We start from the raw sequence: 23,274 nt of genomic DNA on the forward strand, positions 1-23,274 counted from the left end.
CGCGGTGCCCCGAAACTCCGTTTATTCCCGGGAAGGCGGGGTGCGGTTGTCTTCCTCGCGCGGATGTAGCGAGGGGGTTTGGCAAAGTAGTGCAGACCGCCCGGGACGAATGCAAGTCTGCAGTCGGAGTCGCCGTCCGCCCAGCTGCCTGCGTGGGGGGGCCGGCGCTCCTCCCCCACTCCCACCCCCCACCCCCCCCCACCCCGCCCCGGCCCCGCCGCCCCGCCCAGAGGGCGGCTCCCGCCCGCGCCCTGCCCACCGCGTCCGAACTGGCGCACAGCCCCCGCTCCGCCGCCCGGAACCAGCTGAGCACAGCTGGACCCTGCAGCCGTCGTCGCCAGCGCCTCCGCAGCAGGTAAGGGAGGGGGGCGGCCACGGCCCCGGACGTCTTGGGGATCCCGGGCATCTGGGTCCTTCTCGCTCCCCTCTCGGTCGGAGCTCGTCCCGGCAGCGGGGCATCGCTGGAGAAGGGCTTCCTCCCTCACCCTGCTGGTCTTCCAGGGAACCAAGAAGGGTTGGATTAGGGGGGCTAGGGCCGGGGAGGAGGGGGGCCGGGCCTCCACCTACAGGCCCCGCTGTGCTGCAAGCACCTGAGCTAACCTTGACCCCGCCCCCGCGGGTGAGGGACCTGGGCTCGGGGTCACCCGGGCGCTCGGGCACTCCGTGTATCCGACCCGGGCTTGCAGGTGGCCGCGCGTCTGCGGTTTGGGCGGTGGCTCCGCCGGAGAGTGTGCTCGGCGGAACCTCGACTCCAAGGTAATAATGCCTTCGCCTGCTCTCCGCGGGCGACGAGGAGCTCTCCGCCTCCTTCCTCTTTTTGGGCCCAGGTCTGTTAGAAACTTCTTCCTTGTACTCGCCGTCTGAAATCTGCTTGCAGTTGTTAACCTGACGGTGCCTTGTCCTCCTCGGCCCTGCAATGTACGCTGGTTTCTCTGACTCACACGGAAAACTTCGTTCAGAGTTGAAGACAGTGATTGGAGTCTCCCTTTCTCCCTGGGTCCCCATCTCTTCTGGGGGCTGATCACCACCCAGAATCTGGTCACAGCAGTGTCCCCCTGGCCCAGTGCAGGCCGGCTGCTCTGGGCGGTTGTCAAGGGCAAGTTTTTGGAAGGCAGGGGGGAGACTTTGGGTGGGGAGGGGCCATTGGCTTCCTTTGTGGCCCTCTAAGTGCCTAGGCATACACTATCCCGCCTTTATACCTTCCACAGAGCAGAGAGGGCATCTTTAAAACAGCCAGAACTCCAAAGAGCCAAAGGCAGTCAAGGGCTGTTCTGGGGGTGACTCCGGCTTTGTGGAAGTGGGGCCCTGGGGAGGAGCGTGTGGTTTTGTTTGGCTCCTGGAGACTTTTCAAACACTTAATCCTGTAGGTCCTGTTCTCCCAGGACCACATTTCTGACCAGGGCACCGGGACCTCTTGCTGCACCCCTTTGCAGTGACCATAGCTTGCTGGAGTGTCGCCTCAACCCCATTCCGCAGCTGAGACAACCGCAGGGCCCAGAAAGTTTGTGATGGGCTCACAGTCACACGGTGACAAAAGGGCAGGGCTAGGACCCAGTTCCAGTTGGCCTTTAAGCTGAGTCCTTCTAGCTGGTGGAGCTTTTCACTCTTTCTTGAGTGTTCCATTCATTAAGACATCCTCTCCCCTCCCCATCCCCACACTTGGGGGTGCTGGTTGGTGTTTCTAGGGGATGTTAAGGGGAAGAGGCTTGGGCCTCTGAGAGAAGGAAGGGTGGGATGGTGGGACAGGCAGCATCCAGCTCCCTTGAAATTCCACTTTCCTTTCTGAGGCCTTGCTATTTATAAATGCCAGGAAAATTGTAAACAGCCGGGGAGCTTGGGTTGGCACCCGGGGGCAGTTACACAGCAGCAAAGAAGGTTTCCGTGTGAATCAGGGAAGGGAACTTTACTCCAGAATTTTCCATAGTTTTTTTTTTTATTACGAACTAACACGGAAAGCAGGCAGCTCCCGGGAGCTGGTGGCGGGGGGGGGGGGGGGGGGGGGGTTGGTTTGCCTCTCATGGCATTTCCTTCCTGCCCTCCTTCCTCAATTCAACACTTTTCTGGGCCTGTGTCCTATGCCTTGCCCTGTGAAGGCCCAAGACCCTCGAGGAGGACAAAGCTCTCTGTCCTCAAGATACTTCTCATCCATAGTGGTTGACACAATCACGTGATACCGAGAGTTATTTCAGTCCATAAAGGGGCGACTAAGAATGTTTGGGCGACCCAGGCCCCGGAAATCAGTAACAGGTTCCCAGGAGTTAAAGGAGTCGAGGGAAAAGACATTCTAAGAAACAGGAATAGCTTGTGCAAAGGTACTGAGGTTTCTTGAGCCATCCATGGCTAGACTAGCACTGAAGGAAGGGTGTAGCTGTGGGGGTTGAGACTGTAAATAAAGATTGTAAACTAAGGCTTTGGACTTTATCCTGAAGGCAATGAGGAGCTGAGAAAGGTTTTCGACCACAGCAATTGATAAAAACTCTCACTGATTTGGTCGTTGATGTAGGGGATGCACTGGAAGGGACAAACTGGAGGCAGGGGGAGCCTGAAGAGGCTGTTGCATGGTCCAGGTTAAAGACAGTGCAGGTCTGAACCAGAGCAGTGGCCACCATGACAGATCAGAGTTGCAGATTCTGGAAACCCAGCTGAAGGTCTTGGAACCCTCTCTAAATTTCATCTGAAAGCAGACGATAGGCTGATAGCTACCGGACGAGGCTGCTAAATTATTATTTTTTTGCAGTGTTGTTTCTCTTCTATTTTATTATTTTTAAAGCAGAAAAAAATAGCACTGAAGATTCAAACATAGAGAAGAGTATAGTGTAAGCTTCATCCCTCCAGCCCCCGTTCTTTCCCCAGAGGCAGCCACATGTGCACTTTGCCAAGCTATTATGAGCAAGAGCTGTTGACCGGATGCCTTTACACTTCTCAGCCATCCGGTGCGCGTAGGTCACTTCTCCCTACTCCTGTGTGTAGTTTGGGTCTTTCTTGAGAAGTTGCCAGGTAGGTCCCTGAGATGATGTCTGCATGATCTGTATTCCTTTGCTGAGGCACTGATCTCTGGTTTTCTTCAAGCAGACTTTACAGTCTGTAACTACAGCCTCTGAGTGTGTATATTTGCTTATTAGAAACCGAGAGAAGTCAGAAGCATTGACTTGGGAGTGGAGCTGCAGCCTTGTTTCTTTGGAGTGACCTGTGGCAACGCCTGGCTCTTTGGACCTCAGTTTCCTCATCTGTAAAATGGGGGGGGGGGGCGGAGGTGGCGTTGGTTGGCATGATAATAATAATACACATTTTAGTGTACCAGCCGCTGGAACATTAATTACTTCCTTGATTCCTCGCAACTGTTCCTCTTAGGTACTACTGTTTTCCCCTTTTACAGATGAGGTACCCGAGCCTAAAAAATGTGTCTCGAGTTTCGTTGTTAAAGATAATGGGCGCCAGGATTCTGGAGTTCTGACTACAGGGCTCTTAATCCCTGCACTCATTGTTATCCTGAAGTTTCCTTGTAGTCCTGACATTATGAGCACTGCTGGGGGCTTCACTGTGGCTGTGACAAGGGATCTGGGTCAGTGCACACAGCTTGGGGCTCTCAGCCCTGCAGCATAGAGGCCTGAAGAACCTCCCGGTACTGTTTGGAAATTCATCCTTTTCTGTACTATCAACAGGACTCCAGAGCATAGGTCAGTCTCCCTTCCGTTTCAGGGAATCAAGGCTCTGAGAGAACACAAGATCACTTGTCCTAGGTCACTCGGTGAGTTGGGGTCCCAGCCAGGGCCATCTCCCCTTTGGGAGAAGCGAGCAGGGAAAAGCAGATCCCAGGAATTATGCATTTTGGCGGGGAGGGAAAGGGAGAGACCAGCGTTTAGGCAGCTGGGGTATGTTAAACAAAAATACCTCCTCCCTTTCAACTCAGTGAGCTTGTGTCATATTTCAGCCTGATGTGGTTTGTGAATTTGTAGACCACAGGCAGGCTGGGTTCCTGCTGCTCTCTGGCTTCCCCTTCCCTGTCCCCTTCCCCCACTCATGCTCCCCTACCATAGGCCTGCTGTCCCCTGTCCTGCCCGGGACCACATCAGCAATTTGAGGGCAGGGCAGAGAAAACCAGCAGGCGTGGTGAGCGAGGCTGGGCAGCAGAAGGCCCGGACTTGGGTCCTGGTTTTGTCACTGGCAAAGTACTGAGTGACTTGTGCCCCCGTGTCCACCTTGTGCTAGAGGGGTGGGCAGGATAACATCAAGCTTTCCTGGCTCTGAGGGGCTCTGAGCCAGAAGGCTTTGTGCTCAGTGCACAAACGTGCACCTCCAAGTGAGTCCATAGCCTGTTATGTTTGACCTACTCCAGTGCTAGCTGGGGATCCAGCTGTTCATGAATTTGGTCTTCGCGGACTGAATTGGTTGCCCCATATTGCAGATAAGGAAGTTGAGGCCTAAGATTCATTTAAGTATCTTATTCCCTGTTCTACAAGCAATAAGAATCATGGCCACCGTATGGAGCATGCTTGCTGTGTTCACTGTCTTGTTTAATCTTTTAACAGCCCTATTGTGGAGGAGATACTGACTCCATTTCACAGATGAGGAAACCGAGGCTCAGCCTAGAGAGATGAAATGATTTACCTTCTTTTCTTTGAGCCTCACAATAGCCCTGGGGTTGTCATGATGGGCTCCACTTTGTAGATAAGGAAAGTGAAGTGTGGAGACGTGAGCTCCCAGGGGCCACGTGGCCATCTAGCCTCCTTCCCGGCCTCCCCATCCTCGTCCCTCCTGTCCTGCCTCAGAGAGACCCTCTGCACCTCTTTCACCCAATGCTTAGATTAAGGGATAACAGCATCCCAGATGCTGGCTCTTCCGCAGGGGGCTCCAGAAGTGGTTTCAGTCATAGATTGTCTCCGGGAACTTCGCTGAAGGGGCCACGCCAGTGGGGGTGGATTTATTTATTCTGCTAAATTCACTTAAGCAAATAGTGCTATTGCTTTCCCGCCTCTACAAGGATAACATCTGGGTCTGGCTTATTTACCAGGCATGGGAGAGACGGTATATGTGAGCCTTCCGGGTGGGGTCCGACCCTTACTGTAAGCGCTATGGCGAGGCTGGGCCCTCAATGGACACAGTAAACACTAGTTAACTTTTTGGGAGTGGCGAAGTGGGATGGGCGGGATACCCATAGGAAACGGGGTGTTTCTTCCAAGGACTTCCCCTCCCTTCTTTTTCTAATTATAATGAATACTTATGATAGGAAATTTAGAAAATAAAATAAAAAAAAAAAGAACTGTCCATAATTCTGCCAATGTGAGATAATCACTGCTAACGTTTGGGGGCATTTCCTTCCCGATATTTTCAGCACTTTTTTTTTTTTACCCCTACGTAATGGTGGTCATACCACATTTATAATTTTTCTATTCTGACTTCTTTTTTTTTTCTTCAGCATTGCGACAGACATATTTTCCCATGTTATTAAGGACTGTAAATTTAATTGGTAAAAGAGTTTGACAAGTAGTCTCTACCTAAGTAGAGAAACACGTGTTTATTTAAAATCTTTTATTCCAATAGTCTGGGGGATTGAAGAAATGAAATAATGTATTTGATTTGTAAAAAAAAAAAAAAAAAAAAAAAGTTTTAATTATTATTATTTTTTTCATGTTTATTTATTTATTTTGAGAGAGAGAGAGAGAGAGAGAGAGAGAGAGACAGTGCGTGTGTGCAAGCAGGGGAGGGGCAGAGAGAGAGGGAGAGAGAGAGAGAATCCCAAGCAGGGTCTGCACTGTCAGCCCAGAGTGGGGCTTGTTTTCACCAATGGTGACATCATGACCTGAGCCGAAATCAAGAGTCAGACCCTTAACCGACTGAGCCACCCATGCACCCCAGAGACAGAAATTGATTGTCGTAAAGCACACAGCCAAAATGAGTTCAGTTGTTTAACCCAATGCCTGGGAAGATTAAACAACCTGACCATGGCCAGACCCCTAGTTTTCCTTGGCAGTGTCTTCTTGGGAAAGTCATTTCCCTCTGTGACTGGTCTCCCCCCAGTGGGAAATGGAGAATGGCACCTTCTCCGGTTCTCCTGGTTCTACTTTTCTGCCAGTTGAAGGTTTGATTTCATGACCCAATGGCAGGTCTTGGTCTGTCGATTGTGCTTCCCAAATAGGGTGCTTTTTGAGCTCCCTGGTGCAGAGGGTAGGTCAGAGACTTAATCCTCTGACATGAAGAGAGATGTCTTTAAACCCTTTCTTTCGGGGCGCCTGGGTGGCTCAGTCGGTTAAGCGCCGACTTCAGCTCAGGTCATGGTCTCGCGGTCAGTGAGTTCGAGCCCCGCGTCGGGCTCTGTGCTGACAGCTCAGAGCCTGGAGCCTGTTTCGGATTCTGTGTCTCCCTCTCTCTGACCCTCCCCCATTCATGCTCTGTTTCTCTCTGTCTCAAAAATAAATAAACATTAAAAAAATAAATAAATAAACCCTTTCTTTCCTCAAGGAAAGGGTTGTATTAACAATAATGTATGTGGACACGAAAGATGTTCTAGCAGATCTCAAGCTTATTGTGAACACGAATCACCTGGGGATTTTGTGAAAATGCAGTTTCTGGTTGTTAGGTCTGGGGTGGGGCCTGAGGCTCTGCGTTTCTCCTAGGATCCCAGGTAGTGCAGAAGTTGCTACAGAGTTAACACTTTGCCGAGTAAGATTCTAAATCCCTTATTAAGAGCCCAGACTAGAGCCTAGATCTTTGAGATTCTTCCTACCCATAGTATTTGCCTCCCTCTTCTGTTCCCAACATGGAACCAGACGGTTTAGTCCACAGCTATGAGTTTCTAGAATCTGAACAGTCCTTGAAATATTTTGCTGCCTAATTGCAGAGCGAGGTAGGGGCCTTCTTTAGGAAAGAGCGACTCAGCAGGAAGCCATCTGAACCAGGAGAAACACAGCTGAAGGACCTAGCATTTGTCTTAAACATTTCCAGCAGAAGTTTTTATACTTAAGATTATAGACATTCTTCTCTTCGTGTCTGTAGGCTGCAAACCACAGCCTCTGGGAGGCCCCAGCCTGTTTTTGTATGTCTCTGAGCTAAGAATGGTTTTTACATTGTAAAAGTTTGTTAAAAAAAAAAAAAAAAAAGACACCCTGAAAACCCAAACAAAACAAAACAAAACTCAAACCTAAAACCAAACAAGGAAGAATATGCAACAGACAAGGTATGTGGCCTGCAAAGCGGAACATATTTACTAACATATTTACAGTAAAAATTTGCTAACCCCGATCTAGAGTAACCAAAGCTTTATGTTTTGTTTTTTTTTTTTTTCTTGTATGCATGAGGCCAAGCCTTAATGCTTGAAATTTAGCAAGACCAAGATGCCTGGAGGCAGCCTGACTTTGTGGGAACTGCACAGACATCTTGTGTGACCCTCAGCCCATGGTTTCACCTCTCTGAGCTTGTATCCTTCCTTCACAAAATAGGAACCATGATACCTGCCTGGCCGAGTATCATGGGGATGAGATATGAATGTATGTAAAGAGTCTGATACTTGGTAGCTGCTCGGAAAATAACTGTTGTCATTGGGGTGGCCATTTGAACCCTTCTGGGATTACTAGACAGATATCATGTTTCTCCCACCAAATCTGAAACAGTCCTCCCAATATGCCGGGAGCAGTCTTTTAGGAGAAAAACACCTCTGGCTTCAGCTCCCCCCTGCCCCCCCCCCCAAACCCCACCCCCAGGGCCGAAAGCTCCTCTTTAGCCACCTTAGACAAATGGGCTTCCTGGTGACTTACAATTTCACTAATAGTGAACTGTCTACACGAAGGTCAGCCTTTCCTGGGGTGGGCAGCTCTAACCTTCTGTGCCTTCTCCCTCTCTGAGATATAATCGAGCACAGGCGCCCCCAGGGCCCCAGGCTGGGATGGTGAGTGCTGGAAAGAAACATCTCTCTTTATGGCTCCCTCTGGAGCATGTGGGCGGTGGACTAGAGTCAGTGGTTTGTGGACCTTGTTTTTAAGTTGCTGCAGCCTTAAGGTCCAGAACGGAAAATAGGCTAACTTGGAGCTCGCTGGAGTTAATTCTAAACCCAGCCAAATTTGCAACCCTGGGGCTCCCAGTGTCCCCGGCCTGGGAAAGAGTGTAATGCTCTTTTTGCCCATAGATGGCAGCACCTGTACTCTCAGCATCTGTGAACGTGTGCATGTGCATGAGTATATGTCTACGCACGTGTGCACACGTGTGTATATGCACATAGCTTCTTCCTTCGGTGACTCTTGAGCTATGGTGGCCTCGGCCTTAGGCTAGGTACTCGGATCCATGGGAGCAGATCTTAGTCTAACGGGGAAGGCTGACTTGGAAAGGGACCGTAAGTAATGCAGTGTGACAAGGAAGAGTAGAGGCCTGTGGAGTTCCAAGGAGCTCACCCTCACGGGGGTGGGGAGGTTACAGCAGACTTCCTGGAGGAAAGCTGGGCTTGATCATGAGCGGAAGGAGAAGTGACGAACAGGGATGGAAGAGGGTTCTAGAACAGAGGAGACTCTGTGTGAAGATTACAAGAGGACTCGGGGCAGGGGCGCCTGGGTGGCGCAGTCGGTTAAGCGTCCGACTTCAGCCAGGTCACGATCTCGCGGTCCGTGAGTTCGAGCCCCGCGTCAGGCTCTGGGCTGATGGCTCGGAGCCTGGAGCCTGTTTCCGATTCTGTGTCTCCCTCTCTCTCTGCCCCTCCCCCGTTCATGCTCTGTCTCTCTCTGTCCCAAAAATAAATAAAAAAAAAAAAAAACAAACAACAACAAAAAAAAAACGTTGAAAAAAAAATTAAAAAAAAAAAAAAAAAAAAGAGGACTCGGGGCAGAGTGCGGCTTCGCCTGGCTGGAGCTTGGAGGGGTGTGGGTGGAAGACAGGAACTAAAGAGGCTGAAGCTCAGGGGACTGACAGCGACAGATCATGAAGGGCGTTGAAAAGTTCGCTGAGGATCTTGGACTTGATCTGGGTGGGGGGGGGGGGGCTCTAAGAGAACCATGGAAGAGTCTGAGCAGAGGAGTGGCGCGGTCTGGGCTTGCACCGTAGGGGAGAGAGGAGGTGTGGGGACCGGTCGGGAAGCAAGCACTGTAGTCACCCAGATGAGAGAGTGGTGGTGGCGCCTGGACCAGGATGTTGGCGGTGGGGGTGGGGACAAGACGATGCATCTGAGTAGAGCCGGCAGGACAGGGCCGGGCGAGGTGGTGCGGGAGGCATGAGTGCCAGAGCAGGGGAGGTTGAGGAGGGTGCTGCCCTGGGGTCTGGCCTGGCCCAGCATGTGGATGGCGGATGGTGGTGCTGTTGCTGACATGGGGAGCACCAGGGGGAGGAGCAAGTTACATTCAGGAACAAACGTAGCACCACCAGTGAGGGTGAGGGTGTGATCTGCAGGTGTGTAGAAGAAAAGGGGGAGCGGATTTCGAAGGCTTATCCTCACACAGAATGAACAGGAAGTGAGAGGCCAGTAGTCATTTGCAGGAACACAACCCAACCCAACTCTGCTTTGATCGATCCACGTGGAACTCTCTGAGGAAGGCCACAGAGGTGGCACTGTGGGGCCCAGAGAAGCACCCAGCCTCTTTTTCAGATGCCCTGCCTTGCTTATGTCTGCCACTCACAATGCAGAAATACACCAGGAATGCCTGGGCCGTTGACCGTCAGCTGAGAACAGGGCTCATTTGTGTCTTAATCCCTGGAGCCTGTAGGGCGCCCCACTGCATTTGGGATCTTGGACTCTGTCCTTGGCTTGGAGCAGCTGGTTTGGGCAGAGAAATTTTCCAGGGCAGGCGGGAGCCAGGTTGCTTAGCTGCCCCCCTGAATGTAGATGCCTGGGGCTCTGGGGCGTTGGGGAAGGGTGAAGATCCAGTTTGTCCCTGAAAGGCGGGGGCCCAAAGGGCTGGGCTGCACCATCCACTGTGGGGCCAATCTTGGCTGGTCCTTTGTTCAGTCTTCTAGCACATATACCCACTGCTTTTGCTGTTTGCCAGCTCATGTGCGGGGCTTCAAAGACCAAGCTGTCTGGCAGGGCTCACAGCCTGGTAGGAGAGAAAGACCTATTGCCAGATAATGATAATATGGTCTTACAATAGTGGACCACGTAAACAGCTTGGGTTCCCGAGTTGCACAAGTACAGAATGAGAAAAATATAATTTCTAAAAAAAGGCTTAGGGATTTAATTGTCAGTAAACCTATGTACCGTACAAAGCCCTTGACGTATTCTATCTCATTTAATCCTTATGCTAGCCTATGGAATAAGTTCTGACCTAATCCTTCTTTTTACAGAGAAGAAATCTGAGACTCAGGGTGAAGTAACCTGATCAAGTTACACAGTTAGTTAAATGAGGGGTCATTTTGTCTAACTCCAGAATCCTGAACCACAGCTCTGACATTGACCCTAAGCAGAATTCAGACATGCCCTGGGGTTTGCCTACATGCAGATGGCATTTTAGGTTGGATTAACAGAGGCATGATATCTGGAATGATGGTGGTGAGAGTTCCGCTTGCCCTGCCCTGGAGAGAGCTTGCCTGAATGTCAAATTCTGGGTCTTGTGCTGGCAGTAGGCACAAGGTTCATTTGGAGCTGACTGGGGAAGGTGAGGAGAGAGGGAACCAGACACCTCATCTCAGGAAAAGCTGGAGGAAAGGGGGTATACAACTTGTATAAGACCTGGGGGGCCCAAGATCACTGTCTTTGTCTCTAAGGAGCCATTGGGAAACAGGGTGACAGACCTCTTCTGGGTAATCCGAGCGGATAGAGCTCGGACCAGCAGGTCAAAGCCATAGGGAGAGAGACTTTAGCTCATCCTAACAACAGTTCTTTTAACCAGCCAAACTCTTCAACAGATGGTCTTACGGCCTTGGCAGGAAGTGAGTTCCCCGTTGCTTGAGCTGTGCAAGTAGGGGCTGTGTGATGGTGGGTGGGGGGTTCTGGGGATGAGTAGAAGTATCAGATGTGGATTTGACCAGATGACCTGGAGCACCTGACCTTGAGATTCTTGGCCCCTTGTTTACAGGTCGTGCTGATAACCCCCCTTGTACATCAGTGCTTCTGCCGTGGTCCCAGCACCTCTGTCGGGAGCAGCCGTCTTCCCCCTCACAGCCCTGCAAGGTAGGTACAACAGTGCACACACCCCTGAGTCCTCCTAAGCCCAGCTCTGGCTGCCCAGGGGAGTCTGGAGGGGACAGTGGAAGCAGCCGCTGCTCACCACAGTGGATTCAAAGGGAGTCCCCGAGGTTTCTCTGGTAAAGCTCGGAGCACATTTCTGCCCATTGCCTCATTTGCTCCTCACCGGCGAGGGCGGGATCCTGTGGGGAAGAGACAAGGAAGGGCTGGGCTGGGCGCCGGGGCGCCTGGGCCCTATCCCGGCTGTGCTACTTCTCACAGTGTGGCTGGAGGAAAGTCGCTTTCCCTCTCAGGGCCTCTGTCAGCTCTTCCGTAAGAGGGTGGATTCCCTGGAGGTACAGGAATTCTCCCCGGAGGCTTTGGAGAGGTGAGAACATGCGGGGGCTTGGCTGCCAAGCCTCCAGCTTGTTGACCGTAAGAGGCGGACTCAAGCTGTGTGAGTCACAGGGCAGGTGGATGAGTCATCCCCACCTGGGACAGCTGGCAGGGTGGGGCCCACCTGACTATCAGATTCACTGACCCCCCCCCCCCCCCCCCCCCCCCCCCCCCCCCCCCCCCCCGCCCCAGGAGGCTGCCATGCAGAGTTCTGGGCTGGAAGCAAGAGACCCACTTCATGACCCAGCTTGGGCCTCCGTTTCTCCCCCCATAAAATGGGTGTATTGGTCTCCCACCCACCCACCTAACAAGGTTGTCATGAGGACTGTAGAAGCTTATAGATGCTAACGAGCTTTGTGAACTGTGAAATGGGAAGGATCACGACTAGGGGGAAAGCCCAGCTTCCAATGCGGCAGCAAAGGCGAATTTCCAATAGCAACCGTCTGGAGAGCCTGGAAAACACCCCTCCAGCTCATGACATCACCCTTGGTGGCCAAAAGGAGAAGGGGCTGAATGACTCCAGGGTTTACTCATCTGCTGTGACCCAGCTGGCTTTGTGGGGTGGGGGTGGGGGGGGCAGGGACAGTTGTCACTGCTGTTCCTCTTTCCCAGAGCTTAGATACAGTTGCCTTTTGATGGTCTCCTGAATGCTTTGTCCACGAAGCCTGGGATTGCTTGAAGGCCCGCTAGGCCCAGAGATGGGACTTGGCTCACTTCAGCTGCACCTTAAGGGTTCTGCAGACGAAGGGCCAGCCCTGAGGCTGCCCAGAAAGGAGGCTGTCTTGGTTCTGATGCTTCCGCTTTTGAAACTGAGGCCTGACAGCTGCCAAAACTGAATTGCCCCAAGTGTTCTGTCACCAAAAAGAGTGTTAGGCCATGCCAGTGCCTTTGGCAACAGTGACAGAGGGACCTGTCTCCTGCTCTCCCCACTTCTGCAGACCGTGCAGGGCCAGACCGGCTCAGGCCCAGCTGCGTACCTGTTAACTAAGAGCTTTGCTACCCTGCCCCCTTCACTGCTGTCCCCTGGCAGTGTGCCCCCGCCTCATGCCCCCTCCGCTGAACTCTGGTTCAGCCAGGGTGGCCCCAGTGACCTCCTACTTGTCAAAATCCGGTGGCACTTCTTCAGGTCTCCCCGTACCACCTCTCTGGTTACCTTCTTCTGGAAGCACTCTCTCCTTGTTGCTCCTGGGAGGCTGCCCCGCTCAGTTTATCTCCCTACTTCTCTGATCTTCTTAGTCGGGGCCCAGTTTTCCTGCATCCAATGTTCACCCGGATTCTAACCACCTTCTGGTCTTGAGTTACGCATATAGGTTCATTTGTTCATTCACTCATTCATTCAACCGTGTGTGCGTCGACAGATGCTTGGCCCGGAACTGGTGTTGGAGAATCAGCAAAGAACAAGATTTTCCCATCCCTCATGGGCCGTACCGTCTTGGGTCTGATAATCAGCCGTTATACACGTAACAGACCCAGCCTTTCTTCAGCTGAGGAGGAAGTGACAGGGGTTATGAGAGCGCATGGAGTTGGTGGGCGTGGTGGCATTTTGTCGGGACACATGACTGAGGCCTCCCCGAGAAAGCCCAGACCTGGACAGGGGGCCGCAGGTGGCTGCGTGAGCAGGGGAGGGAGCCCCCAGGCAGAGGGAACAGTGTTTGCATGTGGAGTCGTTGAGGAACTGGAAGAAAGCCTGGCTGCAGAAGGAACTGGAGGCGAGGCAGCATCTGGGCATGCAGGCCCTCAAGGGCCAGAGTTTGGACTTTATCCTAAACCGCTGGGGCGCCACTGAAAGTTTTAAAGCAGGAGAGAGGACCTGCCCAGATTGCATGATTAGAAGGAGCCCTCGAAAGAGCTGGCTCCAGTTCCCACTCTGATGCGTCCTGAGGGTGTAATTCTTGTCTCTTCCACAGCGTGGTGTCCTGACCCTGTGCCTCAGTCAAGGCTTTGAGGCTTGTCAAAGCCTTGTGTCGGTCTGTCCTGGGAAATGTGCCCTTTTCAGCATTCTCTCTGCTCTTTGCAACTTTTCATTTACCCAGCCAACCCTTGCTGAGCTTCTGTGCTGCAGAGGGGAGGTGAATCGGACCCCACCCTGCACTTGGAGACCCAGATTTGCGGCGGCTGAGGCCCGGAGTGCACTGGGAGAAATGCCAGGGCCTCCAGGAGCCAGAGAGGGCTTCTCCTACTCTGTGCCAGGCACCGGGCTGAGGGGGCACTTGGACATTCTGGGCAAGGGAGTCGCGTGGGCAACGGCCACCTGGAGCCACTGTGCCTAGGGACTAGTGAGCCGTGTAGCTGAAGCAGGAATGTGGGGCTGAGGTGGGGAGTGGCCGGAGGTGCAGGGTCTCCGTCCTCTGGATGCCAGGGAGACGTGGGCAGGTTTTGAGCTGAGGAGTGATTTGAACATTGGGATTTGAGAGCAGGTGAGAGGAGGGGAGGAGGGCAGACGGGAGGGGCAATGTCGTAAACTGGTCGGAGACAATGAGTGTCACTGGGCAAAGCCTTGTCACTCCCACGGTAAAACGCTCTTCCCCTCTTTGTCCCCTGCCTTTGTTGGGTTATGTCCCTGTTGGTCGGCACTCCTGAGCCGCCGGCACCCATCTCACTGCAGCACCGAGTGTGGTTACATCCTGGGCTCCAGAGGTAACGGGTCTGAGCCTGAAAAATCACTCTGGCCCCGACTTGCTAGTCACATCTCTTAATCCCTCAGCCTCAGTTTACTTATCTGTGAGATGGGGAAAGGGGGTTGTTGAGGATTAACTGAGTGGGGAGTAAAGTTCGAAGCAAATGCCTGGTGCACGCTGATAACCTTGGTTATCTTTACTTCCCTGTGGTTTGATAACAGCCCCATCCATGTTGTAATCTGCCCCTTGGGGGTCCTGTGTGGCCACAAATCTGTAATCATCTCACCAGCATCTTTATCTTATGGCTGAGGAATTTGGGGCCCAGAGAGAGATAGTGACTCATCTAAGGTCACCCAGCCTTTCAGTGACAGGGCAAAGACCTGTTCATTTCTCCCTTTTGCAATTCTCATTTTTTTTTAATGCTGATAATTTAAAAAAAATTCCCAAGTCAACTGGAGAAGAGGCAACAATGGGATGGGCATTTGGGTGGGTAGGGGGTCTCCCAGATATTTCCAGGGAGTATCCTGACTAGAAGGGCCCTAAGAAAATCATCCAACCACCCTAGTTACGTTTGGAGAAATTGAGGCCCAGAGAGAGGTAGTGGCTTGCTCAGGGCCCCCAGAGTAGGGAGCAGAGAAGGGGTCACAAGGGCCACTGCCAGTAATCAGCAGGAGTTGGGTGGGCTCTTCTCCCTAACCCACTGCCTCTTGTTTAAGAAAGTGAATTAAAGCATGAAACAATGGTTTCCTGAGGAAGTTTTGGGTTTTAATGTGCCAATGTGTCAAGGACCATTTCCGGAACTGCGTGTGCCCATGTGATGCCTGTGGAGTTGGGCCTGGCACAGCTATTTCAGACTAAGCCACGGGGTCCTATTTATAGGCCTGCGCGATTAGGTCGATGTGGTCGGGAGAGGCTCGCCTACCCTCTGCCCGGCCCGGCGATGGCCGAGGAAGAGGCCTTTGGGGGAGACTCTGACCCATGGGTGAGTGGCAAGGGATCTGGGGTGGTCCCCGAAGCCTGCTCAGAGGAGGGGCTCCAGGTAGGCCTCAGGGGAAGTCCTACTCCTGACCCCCGTGTCAGCGGCCAGCCAGGCCCTCTGCAGAGATGACACCAGCTCTGATCCTGTTCTCCCTCCTGCCTGGGAGCAGGCCAGGACTCCTGGCACTCGGGCCCTTTCCCCAGCCATGCCCCTCGAATGTTTGCCTTGCTCTGTGTGGGTCACACCTCCCAGCCTTTGCCTTTGCTGTTCCCTCCTCCTGACTTGCCTGGTGGTTCCCAGCTCCCAAAGACAAACCTCCCTTCGTTCTTCAAGGCTCTGCACAAACGTTCCTCCTCCTTGTCTGGTTAGGCCCTGGGTGCTCCCTGCCTTGTGCTCCCACTGCCCAGAGCCATTTAAGTGACTACCCAATTTCCTGTGTGCTCCCCACGGGGCCGGGAGGTCCTGAAACAAGGCCTGACACAGAAAGGAGAGACACGTTTGTAGCTGAGAACCTACCATGGCCTTTCACCTTATTTTTGTTGAGATGTGAACTGCATGCCAACACATGCAGGAGGTATGCTTTACAGGGGTGTAGGAGTGAGAGCAAGACTTCAGAGTTAGATAGCCCTAGATCCAGACCCTGCCCTGTACTTCCTAACTATGTGACCTGGGATTGAACCCCTCTGAGCCTTAGTTTCCCTGCCTGTAAAATGGGCATGATGCTAGCCATGGGTTTTGGGGAAGCATTACGTAAGAAAAAGCTTACAAAAACTTATCATGTTGTGGGGTCCATAATAAGCTTCTACGTGCAGTAGTAGGTGCTATTTGCAGGTGGGGAAACTGAGGCTCAGAGCAGGGAAGTGCCTTCTGTAGGGTCCCACACAAATCAGTGGCCAGTAGGAGAGACCAAGTCTTTGTGGGGTCCTGGTCTCTACCTCCACCCTGTGTTCTTCTCCCCTCCCTCTCTTAGCCTCCTGGGCTTATTCTGTTCCGCAGATCAGGGGAGGCTTTGTTTGGGGATTGTTTTTCCTAAGAAGTTTCCTCTGTGGTGCCACAGGATGACTCAGACCCCTGAGTCACCAGGAGGCTGAGGGCCAGGGAGGAGGAGGGAAACAGAGAAAGGACAGGGAAGGGGGCCCCAATTTCAGCCCTGGCTTCCCCACTGCTTGATTGACTGGGTCTGACAAGTCCCCTCTCCCGCCTGTGAAAGAAGATGCTGGGCTTTGATGAGTGGCTCCCAGTCCAGGCTAAGTCTCAGAATCCCAGGTGCCTGGGCCCCACCCTGACCTACACACCCAGAGGCTGGGCGTGGGGCCTGGGAATCCACGGGTTCTGGAGCTCCCTAAGGGATTCTGCTGCACACCTGGGCTGCAGAGGTGTTTGGGAACCTCCCCGTTCAAGGCTGTTCCCGGCTGGGCCTCAGAGAGGTTGCTTAGCCTCTGTGACCATCTGTACTCACTTTTTTGCTGCACGTTTTGGCAGAATGGTGCATAGGAAGTGCATGAGCTTTAAAAAGAACAACAACAACAGCAGCAGCAGCTTTTTGGAAGTATAATTCCTGCAAGTTGTCAAAGTAATTTACGTACACATAACCCACCTGTTCTAATGAATTCAGTGAGTTGTAGTAAATTTACAGAGCTCTGTCACCGTCACCACAATGCAGTTGGACAGTATTTTCATCACCCCTGATCATCCCTAAGTGATGCCTGTCTCCACACCCACCCCACTAGCCCACCACTGATCTCCTTTCTGTCCCTTTGAGTGCCCAGACATGTGTGCCCCTCCAGGTTCACTCTTTCTAGCTGTGTGACCTCATGCAGATTACTGCCCCTCTCTGAGCCTTGGATTTCTCCTCCATAGGAGAGGGGATAATCCTATCCTTCTTGTAGCTTATTGTTTGAATTTTGCTAATGTGGTGGAATGTCTGATGCACGTGTGAGCCAGGCATGTGGGAGCCTGGCACGCAGTATACAGGGGACAGTACAGGTACCTGGGTGTGCTTATAACAATGTTCACAAACATTGTATTGACTCACTTTGTGCCACGTGCTGGGCTTAGCATTTTTAATGCATGATCTCTTTTCATGCCCGCCACAACTCTTCCTAGGTGAGCGTTCGTATCATTTTTATTTCATAGCCAAAGTTACTGAGGCACCGACTATGGAGGTAACTTCTCTCAGTCGAATAGGCAACAGTCAGAAGGGCTGGGAGTCTGGCCTCCTTAATCATTACCCTAGAGACGGGAATCGCGGAGTGGGGGACACCATTCACGGACTTAGCGCAAGGTTTGGGGCACACACTTTCAAGGGACAGGACCTGGTGTTTCGAAAGCTGGTATGTAGAGCAGAGGGCATCAGACAACTGTGTGACCTGGTGTATGGAGCATGATGTAAGTAAGTGACATGGGACACAGCGCATGGAACGCGCATCAGGGGGCGCACGCAGGACAAGGTATGAGGACCACAGGTCTGGTATGGGGCACAGAGAACACGGTGTACAGGGTGCTGGGACATAGGGCTTGGGACGTAGCAATGGAGCAGGCTCCTGGGTCACGGAGGGACCCTTTCCGTGTCAGTGCCTGGGGCTCCAGCACGAAGCAGCAGGGGCCAATTGTGTCTTCTCACAAAGGCCTGTCTGTTTTTTGCCTCCTCCTTCCTGTCTCTTTGGATGCCAGAGAGTGGGAGTGTCCGGGAGGAGTGGGGCCCAGGGTACCCCCTACCACCCTGTGAGCTCAGACAGGGGTCAAGGCTTGGGACCAAGTCCCTGGCTCAGAAAGAGCCTGCCGGGCCCCCGCTTCTTTCAGAGGCAGCTGTGAGCACCAACGTTGGCTGGGCCAGACCCCAGTGATTTTCCTCTAAGCCACCCTCCCTCCTGCTTCCCCCTCTGGCTGCCGCTGCTGGCTGCAAGCACGTCTGCATTCCCGGGACTTAGGAGAGAGCACGCACAGCTGCTGGGGCTGAGAAGCAGATAGCCACCAGCTGCTATGGGAGGGCAAGGAGAGGCTGCAGGTGCCTGGACGGCGGCTCCAGGCTAGCACTTCCTGAGCCCCCTGGCGCCTGGCGCTCACCGCCTTATCTTGTCTGGTCTGCACAGGAGCCCCAAAAGCCCGATGAGGAGCCCGAGGCTCCGAGAGGCAAGGTCACACCGAGGCAGAGGCAGAGCTGAGGCTAGACCCCAGCTCTTCTAGAGGCCGGAAATTGGCATCTAGAGGCACGTTTAGGTGGCCCAGAGAGTGTTGCTGGAGGAGTCAGTGGGTGACGAGGCTGAAAGAGCATGGAGGGCCTGAGATGCCACGCTTGGGGGTCCTGACTTCCAGTCCGCGCTGGGGGCCATGGAAGGGTCTTGAGTAAGCAGTGATGCAATCTCTATGGATAATGGCAGCGAGGAATCTGGTGCAGTGGTTCCCGAGGACAGATGGAGACCCTGACCTAGCACAGTCCTGGGATGTGAGGTTGGGAAGTAGGGTGTGGGGTTGTGAGGCACAGAGTGTGTAGGGTGGAGCACGTCAGCTCTGGCTTCAGCCCTCCTGTCGTGTCTTGGTGGGATGACTGTGGTTAGGCCACAGTGTCACCGAGGGTTCCCGGAGCCCCCGGAGGGACAGATGCCTGCAGGGTGATGCTGGTCACTGGGCAGGTGCCTGGATGCAGGTGAAGCCCGGAGAGAAGACAGCACCCATTCCGGAGCCCGACTGTGCCGGCCATCGGGTAGTATGTGCTGAATCTTGTTTCATTCTTCCAGCTGGTTGTGATTATTTTCTGGGCCGGAAAAGGAACAAAAGCATTCCACTATTATACCTCTGCTTATGTTTAAGAGGGGAAAGTATTTAAAAAAAAAAAAAAAACCCACAAAACTATTACAATTAAAAGGATTAGTAGCAATAAAAAATATCTTTGCATCTCTGGAAGTTCTATGGTAGGTAAAAGTTTGAGCTAAATTGCAAAGAATCTCTCATCATGCTATGGGCTTAGGAATTTTTCCATAACTGACTTTGACTAGGATCAGGTTTTGGCAAGCCTGTGAGATCATCTGACCACTCTGTACTCAAGGACATAGGCTCAGAGAGGTTGAGTCACTTGCTCAGGGTCACCAGATAATGAGTGATAGGACTGGGATCAGATGGTGACTCCAGAGCCCTTGTTCTTTCTGGTGAGCGCAGACCAGAAAAGAGGGCAGGGTGTCATGAGGAGAGATTCATGGCGGCTGGAAGGCAAGGTGGGCTCTTTAGGTGCTTGCTGGAGGCCCTCTCCTGAGATGCCTCCCCATCCCTGGCATCAGCAACCATTCTGGGTCTCTGGGCCTTGGCTGGGCCCCCCAGCCCTCTCCTGTTTTGCATGGAAGGACACAGAGGTAGAGGTCAAGGGTGGATATGCGGCCAGTGAGCTGTGTGTATACAGGGCCTGGACATAGGCCGGGAGTTTGTCTTTGGATGTTATGGTTATTGAACACCTGCTGCATGCCAAGCCTGGTGCCAGGGGCTCCTTCAATCCTCCCAGACACCCTACAGGGTAGGAATCATCACCCCATTTTATAGAGGAGGAAACTGAAGCACTGAAGAAAGGCCACGTTCCCAAGTGCCCTTGTGGTGGGGATCTGGGCTGTTCAGACTCACACTGGGCATTGCCCTGTGCTCTGTTCAATACGAGTTTGTACAGTCTTCACCCTGCTGGTCATTCTTCGTGTCCTGAGCTCATGAGGGCTTGGCCTCCGCTCACGGACTCTGTCATCTCTCCTCTGCCCCACACCTGCCGCATTTGTGTTTCTTGAGAGTTCTGCCTGCAGGATGTAGACTGATACCCAGGTGGATAGGCTCGTGCTTCTTGCCTGAGCCCAGCGCGCGGAAGTCTTGGCCGTGGCTGGCTGTGCGAGGCTCAGGCACAAAGAAGGGCTTCGTTTGGAGCCTGCAGCAGAAGGGACATGTCACTATCTTCTGATGTCCTGTTGTTATTGTTCCCAGCATGATTATTAGCCTAGGGAGCTTCTAAGGTTCCTGGTGGATCGTGGTGAAAGATCAACTTGACCCGCAGACTTGGCCAAATGCACAAACATTATTTGCCTTTGCCGTTTCTTTCAGAATCCTAGATCCCAGGGCCCGAAGGGTCCTTAGAGATGAGTTGGTTCATTTGTCACCTGAGTCCCCTTGGCTGGGTCACCACCGGGCGGCTCGTTACTTCTCCAGAAGAGGAGGAAAGAAAGTGGCGTTTTTGAACATGAGTTTTATGCTGGGCATGGTCTTAGAATCTTCCACATTTATGCTCGCATTCAGTCCCCTCCACTTGCCTTTGGGAAAGGTATTTTTACCCCAATTTTATATATAAGGAACTTCAGTCTCAGAGAGACACCTACCCATGCCACCAGCACACAATGACCAAAGCGTTTTTTAATAGCTGCCTACTGTATGCCCAACACTTCGCTCAGCCTCGAGTGTATCTTACCTTACTGAATTCTCACAGCAACCCTAGGAAGGAGGTATTATAATCCCCATTTTACAGATGAGGAAATTGAGGCCCAGAGAGCAGAAGCTACTCGCTCAAAGGCACACAGCTAGGAAGTGCTAGGTCAGGGATTCAAACCCAGATTTTCCTGGCAGGTGCTCTTTCCACAATCATGCACATGGTTTTTCTCCCTCTTGGGAAGCCCTTCCTCTGTGGAGCAGGGGGCTGCCTCCCATGGCTTCTGCTCATTCTGGCTCTGGTTTGGGGCTCACAGGCCCTGCCTCCCCAGAGGTTTGCAGATGGAGACCGTGTCTGTGTCTTCTACTGGGCCCCATGGCTACAATGCCTGCAGTCGGGCCCTCTTTGTGCTGCTGCACATTTGTGTCTGTGCCCGGGTCTCCCCTATTGGTGGGCTGTGGAGTGCCAAAGGGGCTGGGATACAGTTTTTGTCACTGTTTACAACCCCAGCCGCTGGCCTGCCAAGCCTCCCAGGGCCAGCTCCTCCCCTGGGGAAGGGGAGACAGACTGAGAAGTGGACCCTGGCAGGAAGGGTGCTGGGCCACGGCCGTGGCCAAATCTGGCTGCTTCCAGGGCATGGGGTCAGGAAGTGGTGCGGCCAGGCCCCCTCTAAATGTCCCGTCTTGGTTCTCAGCACTAGGTGGGGTTACCTCCGGAAGCTGGAAAAGGGCCAGTGGCTTCAGTCCCTGAGATCGTTGGTCTCTTGGAGGTGGCGTCAGCCAAGCCCTACTGGCCGTCTCCCCAACAGCTGTCCACACCCGTGGTAGACTGGGCCAAGGCAGAGGTTCAGTTGGTTCTTCCAGGGAGCTCTATCCTGTCACGGGCTCAGGCTTCAGCCCTGGACCTGGGAGTCGAGAGCTGGGTTCTAGGTCTGCCCTGCCAAGTACTTGCTGTGTGACTCTGAGAAGTGACAGTCTTGTCCTTGGAGTCATTGTCTACGAAGAGGATGGACTAATGAACATGGCTGCTCACGAGTCCTTCTCTGTGTAACTCACGCCAGCATTCTGGCTCCAGAGCTCCCAACCATTCTGAACCGGGCCTCCCTATCCCTATTTACAGACCCAAGGCTCAGAGGGAAAGTAACCTTTCCCAGGTCACACAGCTCAGCTCAAGAGGCTGTCGAACCTGTAAGCTTTCTCCTGCACCGCACCCCCACACTGCTCGCACATGATGTCTCCATGCTGAACAGAGGCCTCTGTGCAAAGAAACCAGGCAGTTCAGGGAGAAGGATGCTGACTTTGCGGGGGGCTCTTCCTGTGTGTCAGGCCTCTGGGCTTCCTCGATTCTCTGTGAGCCGGGTGTTATCCTCCCATTTTATAGATAAGGAAGCTGAGGCCCTAATCACAGGAGCTGAGTTTCCCAGGTTCTGAAACGCGTGTTCTTTCAAGGCCACAGGCTCCCCACACCTCACGGAGGCCCTGCTCAGTTTCACTGGGTTTTATAACTGGCCTCTCTGTTTACTGACTATTGTCCCAATTAGCAAAATCCTGGGCCAGAGGGGTGGGTGTTCCCAGGAGGACCCAGAGAACAGCAGTGAGCCAGAAAGCAAACAAGCTCCAAGTGAGGGCTTCCCAGGAGTGGCCGGCTGCCTGAGAAATCAAGCACAACAGTGTTTGGGGTGAAGAGAAAAGAACAGGGTGGCGTCTTCCAGGACCGGCCAAGGCCTTTTGTACACAGTGGCCGGGGGCGGAGGGCGAGGCCGCCTCCTCCAGTCTCTGGTAGCTGCCCTGGGAGGCCCAGAGAGACAGGAAGACCAGCTTGAGGTCACACAGGGAGCAGGGCCAAGCTAGTTGAGGGGGGTCTAGCGACAGGGGAGGGACATGGTTGTATAACTCCTTCCTGCGGAAGACACTGAAAAGCTGCCTACTGTGTGCGCGGCTCTGGGCAGGAACCAGGAACACCCAAGATCAAAGGTCAAAGGGACGTGTGAGTTCCAGAGGAGAGCAGGGACTAGGACATGTGCTCTCCGGACAAGTGGTGGCAGAGCCAGGCTACCTCCCGAGTCAGAGAAACCAGGCCCGACCCCAGTGTCTGTGGGTGGCAGAGTCCGTCTGCTCAGTGGCCACAGCCCGGGGGTCTTCCTAGGACATGCCTTTGTCCTGGGTACTCATACAGGTGTGCGGGGGGCCTAGCAGGTTTTCCTGCGACCCCCTGCCCCAGCCTGGGAGGTGTGTGGGGAAGGGGGTGAGGTTGACTGCCTCAGAGATTGCTGGCTGTCGGGGCTGGCCTGGCCTTGATTGGCTTAGCTACTGCGGGGGTCACTGCCGCTCCCTGCCTAGGCTGGATGACGCCTGGAGGGTTCTGCCTCGTTTCCCCAGACAGCCCTTGGGGATTAGAGCCAGCCCAACGTGTGTTTGAGTCTTAGCGGTGCCTCTCTCCAGCTGAGTGGCCCTGAGCAAGTGACTGAAACTCGCGGAGTCTGTTTCCCCATCTGTGACATGGGAACTTCAATGCCTGTTTTCTCTGGTTGCTGTAAGGAGACTCCATATTGGACCCCGCCTGCCTTTCCTCCCTCTCTTCTCCCAGAGATGTCTGGACCCAGAGGTGAGATGGCATGCTGCCATCGGTGATGGTGGTGCCTCCTTCTGCAGCTTAGGGGCCCTGGACCGTCTGAATGAGAGGGTCCTATGGAGGTGAGCTGGTCCAATGCCCCCATTTTACAGATGGGAACACTGAGGCTCACAGATGTGTAGGTTCGGGATATGGTTGCACAGACAGTTTCCGGGAATGCTGCCGCCAGGAAGGCATCTTAGAG

At 53.3% G+C, this 23,274-nt stretch overlaps 1 protein-coding gene across 2 annotated transcripts in view; it reads left to right on the forward strand.

The window, feature by feature from the left end:
* Positions 1–254: 254 nt before the first annotated feature.
* Positions 255–23,274, forward strand: part of GSN (gelsolin) — a 53,919-nt gene continuing 30,899 nt past the window's right edge. Inside the window, exons 1-2 of one of the 2 annotated variants that reach the window (XM_042912238.1) lie at positions 255–355; positions 10,989–11,083. Coding sequence is in view for 1 of the 2 variants with exons in the window: in XM_042912237.1 (XP_042768171.1) it covers positions 15,032–15,073 (42 nt within the window). In the remaining variant the exon portion in view is untranslated. Of the gene's footprint in view, positions 356–10,988; positions 11,084–14,964; positions 15,074–23,274 lie in introns of those variants that run through there. The other variant, XM_042912237.1, reaches the window with a different exon arrangement.

The sequence above is a fragment of the Panthera leo genome, chromosome D4 (assembly GCF_018350215.1).
Source record: "Panthera leo isolate Ple1 chromosome D4, P.leo_Ple1_pat1.1, whole genome shotgun sequence".
NCBI lineage: Eukaryota > Metazoa > Chordata > Mammalia > Carnivora > Felidae > Panthera > Panthera leo.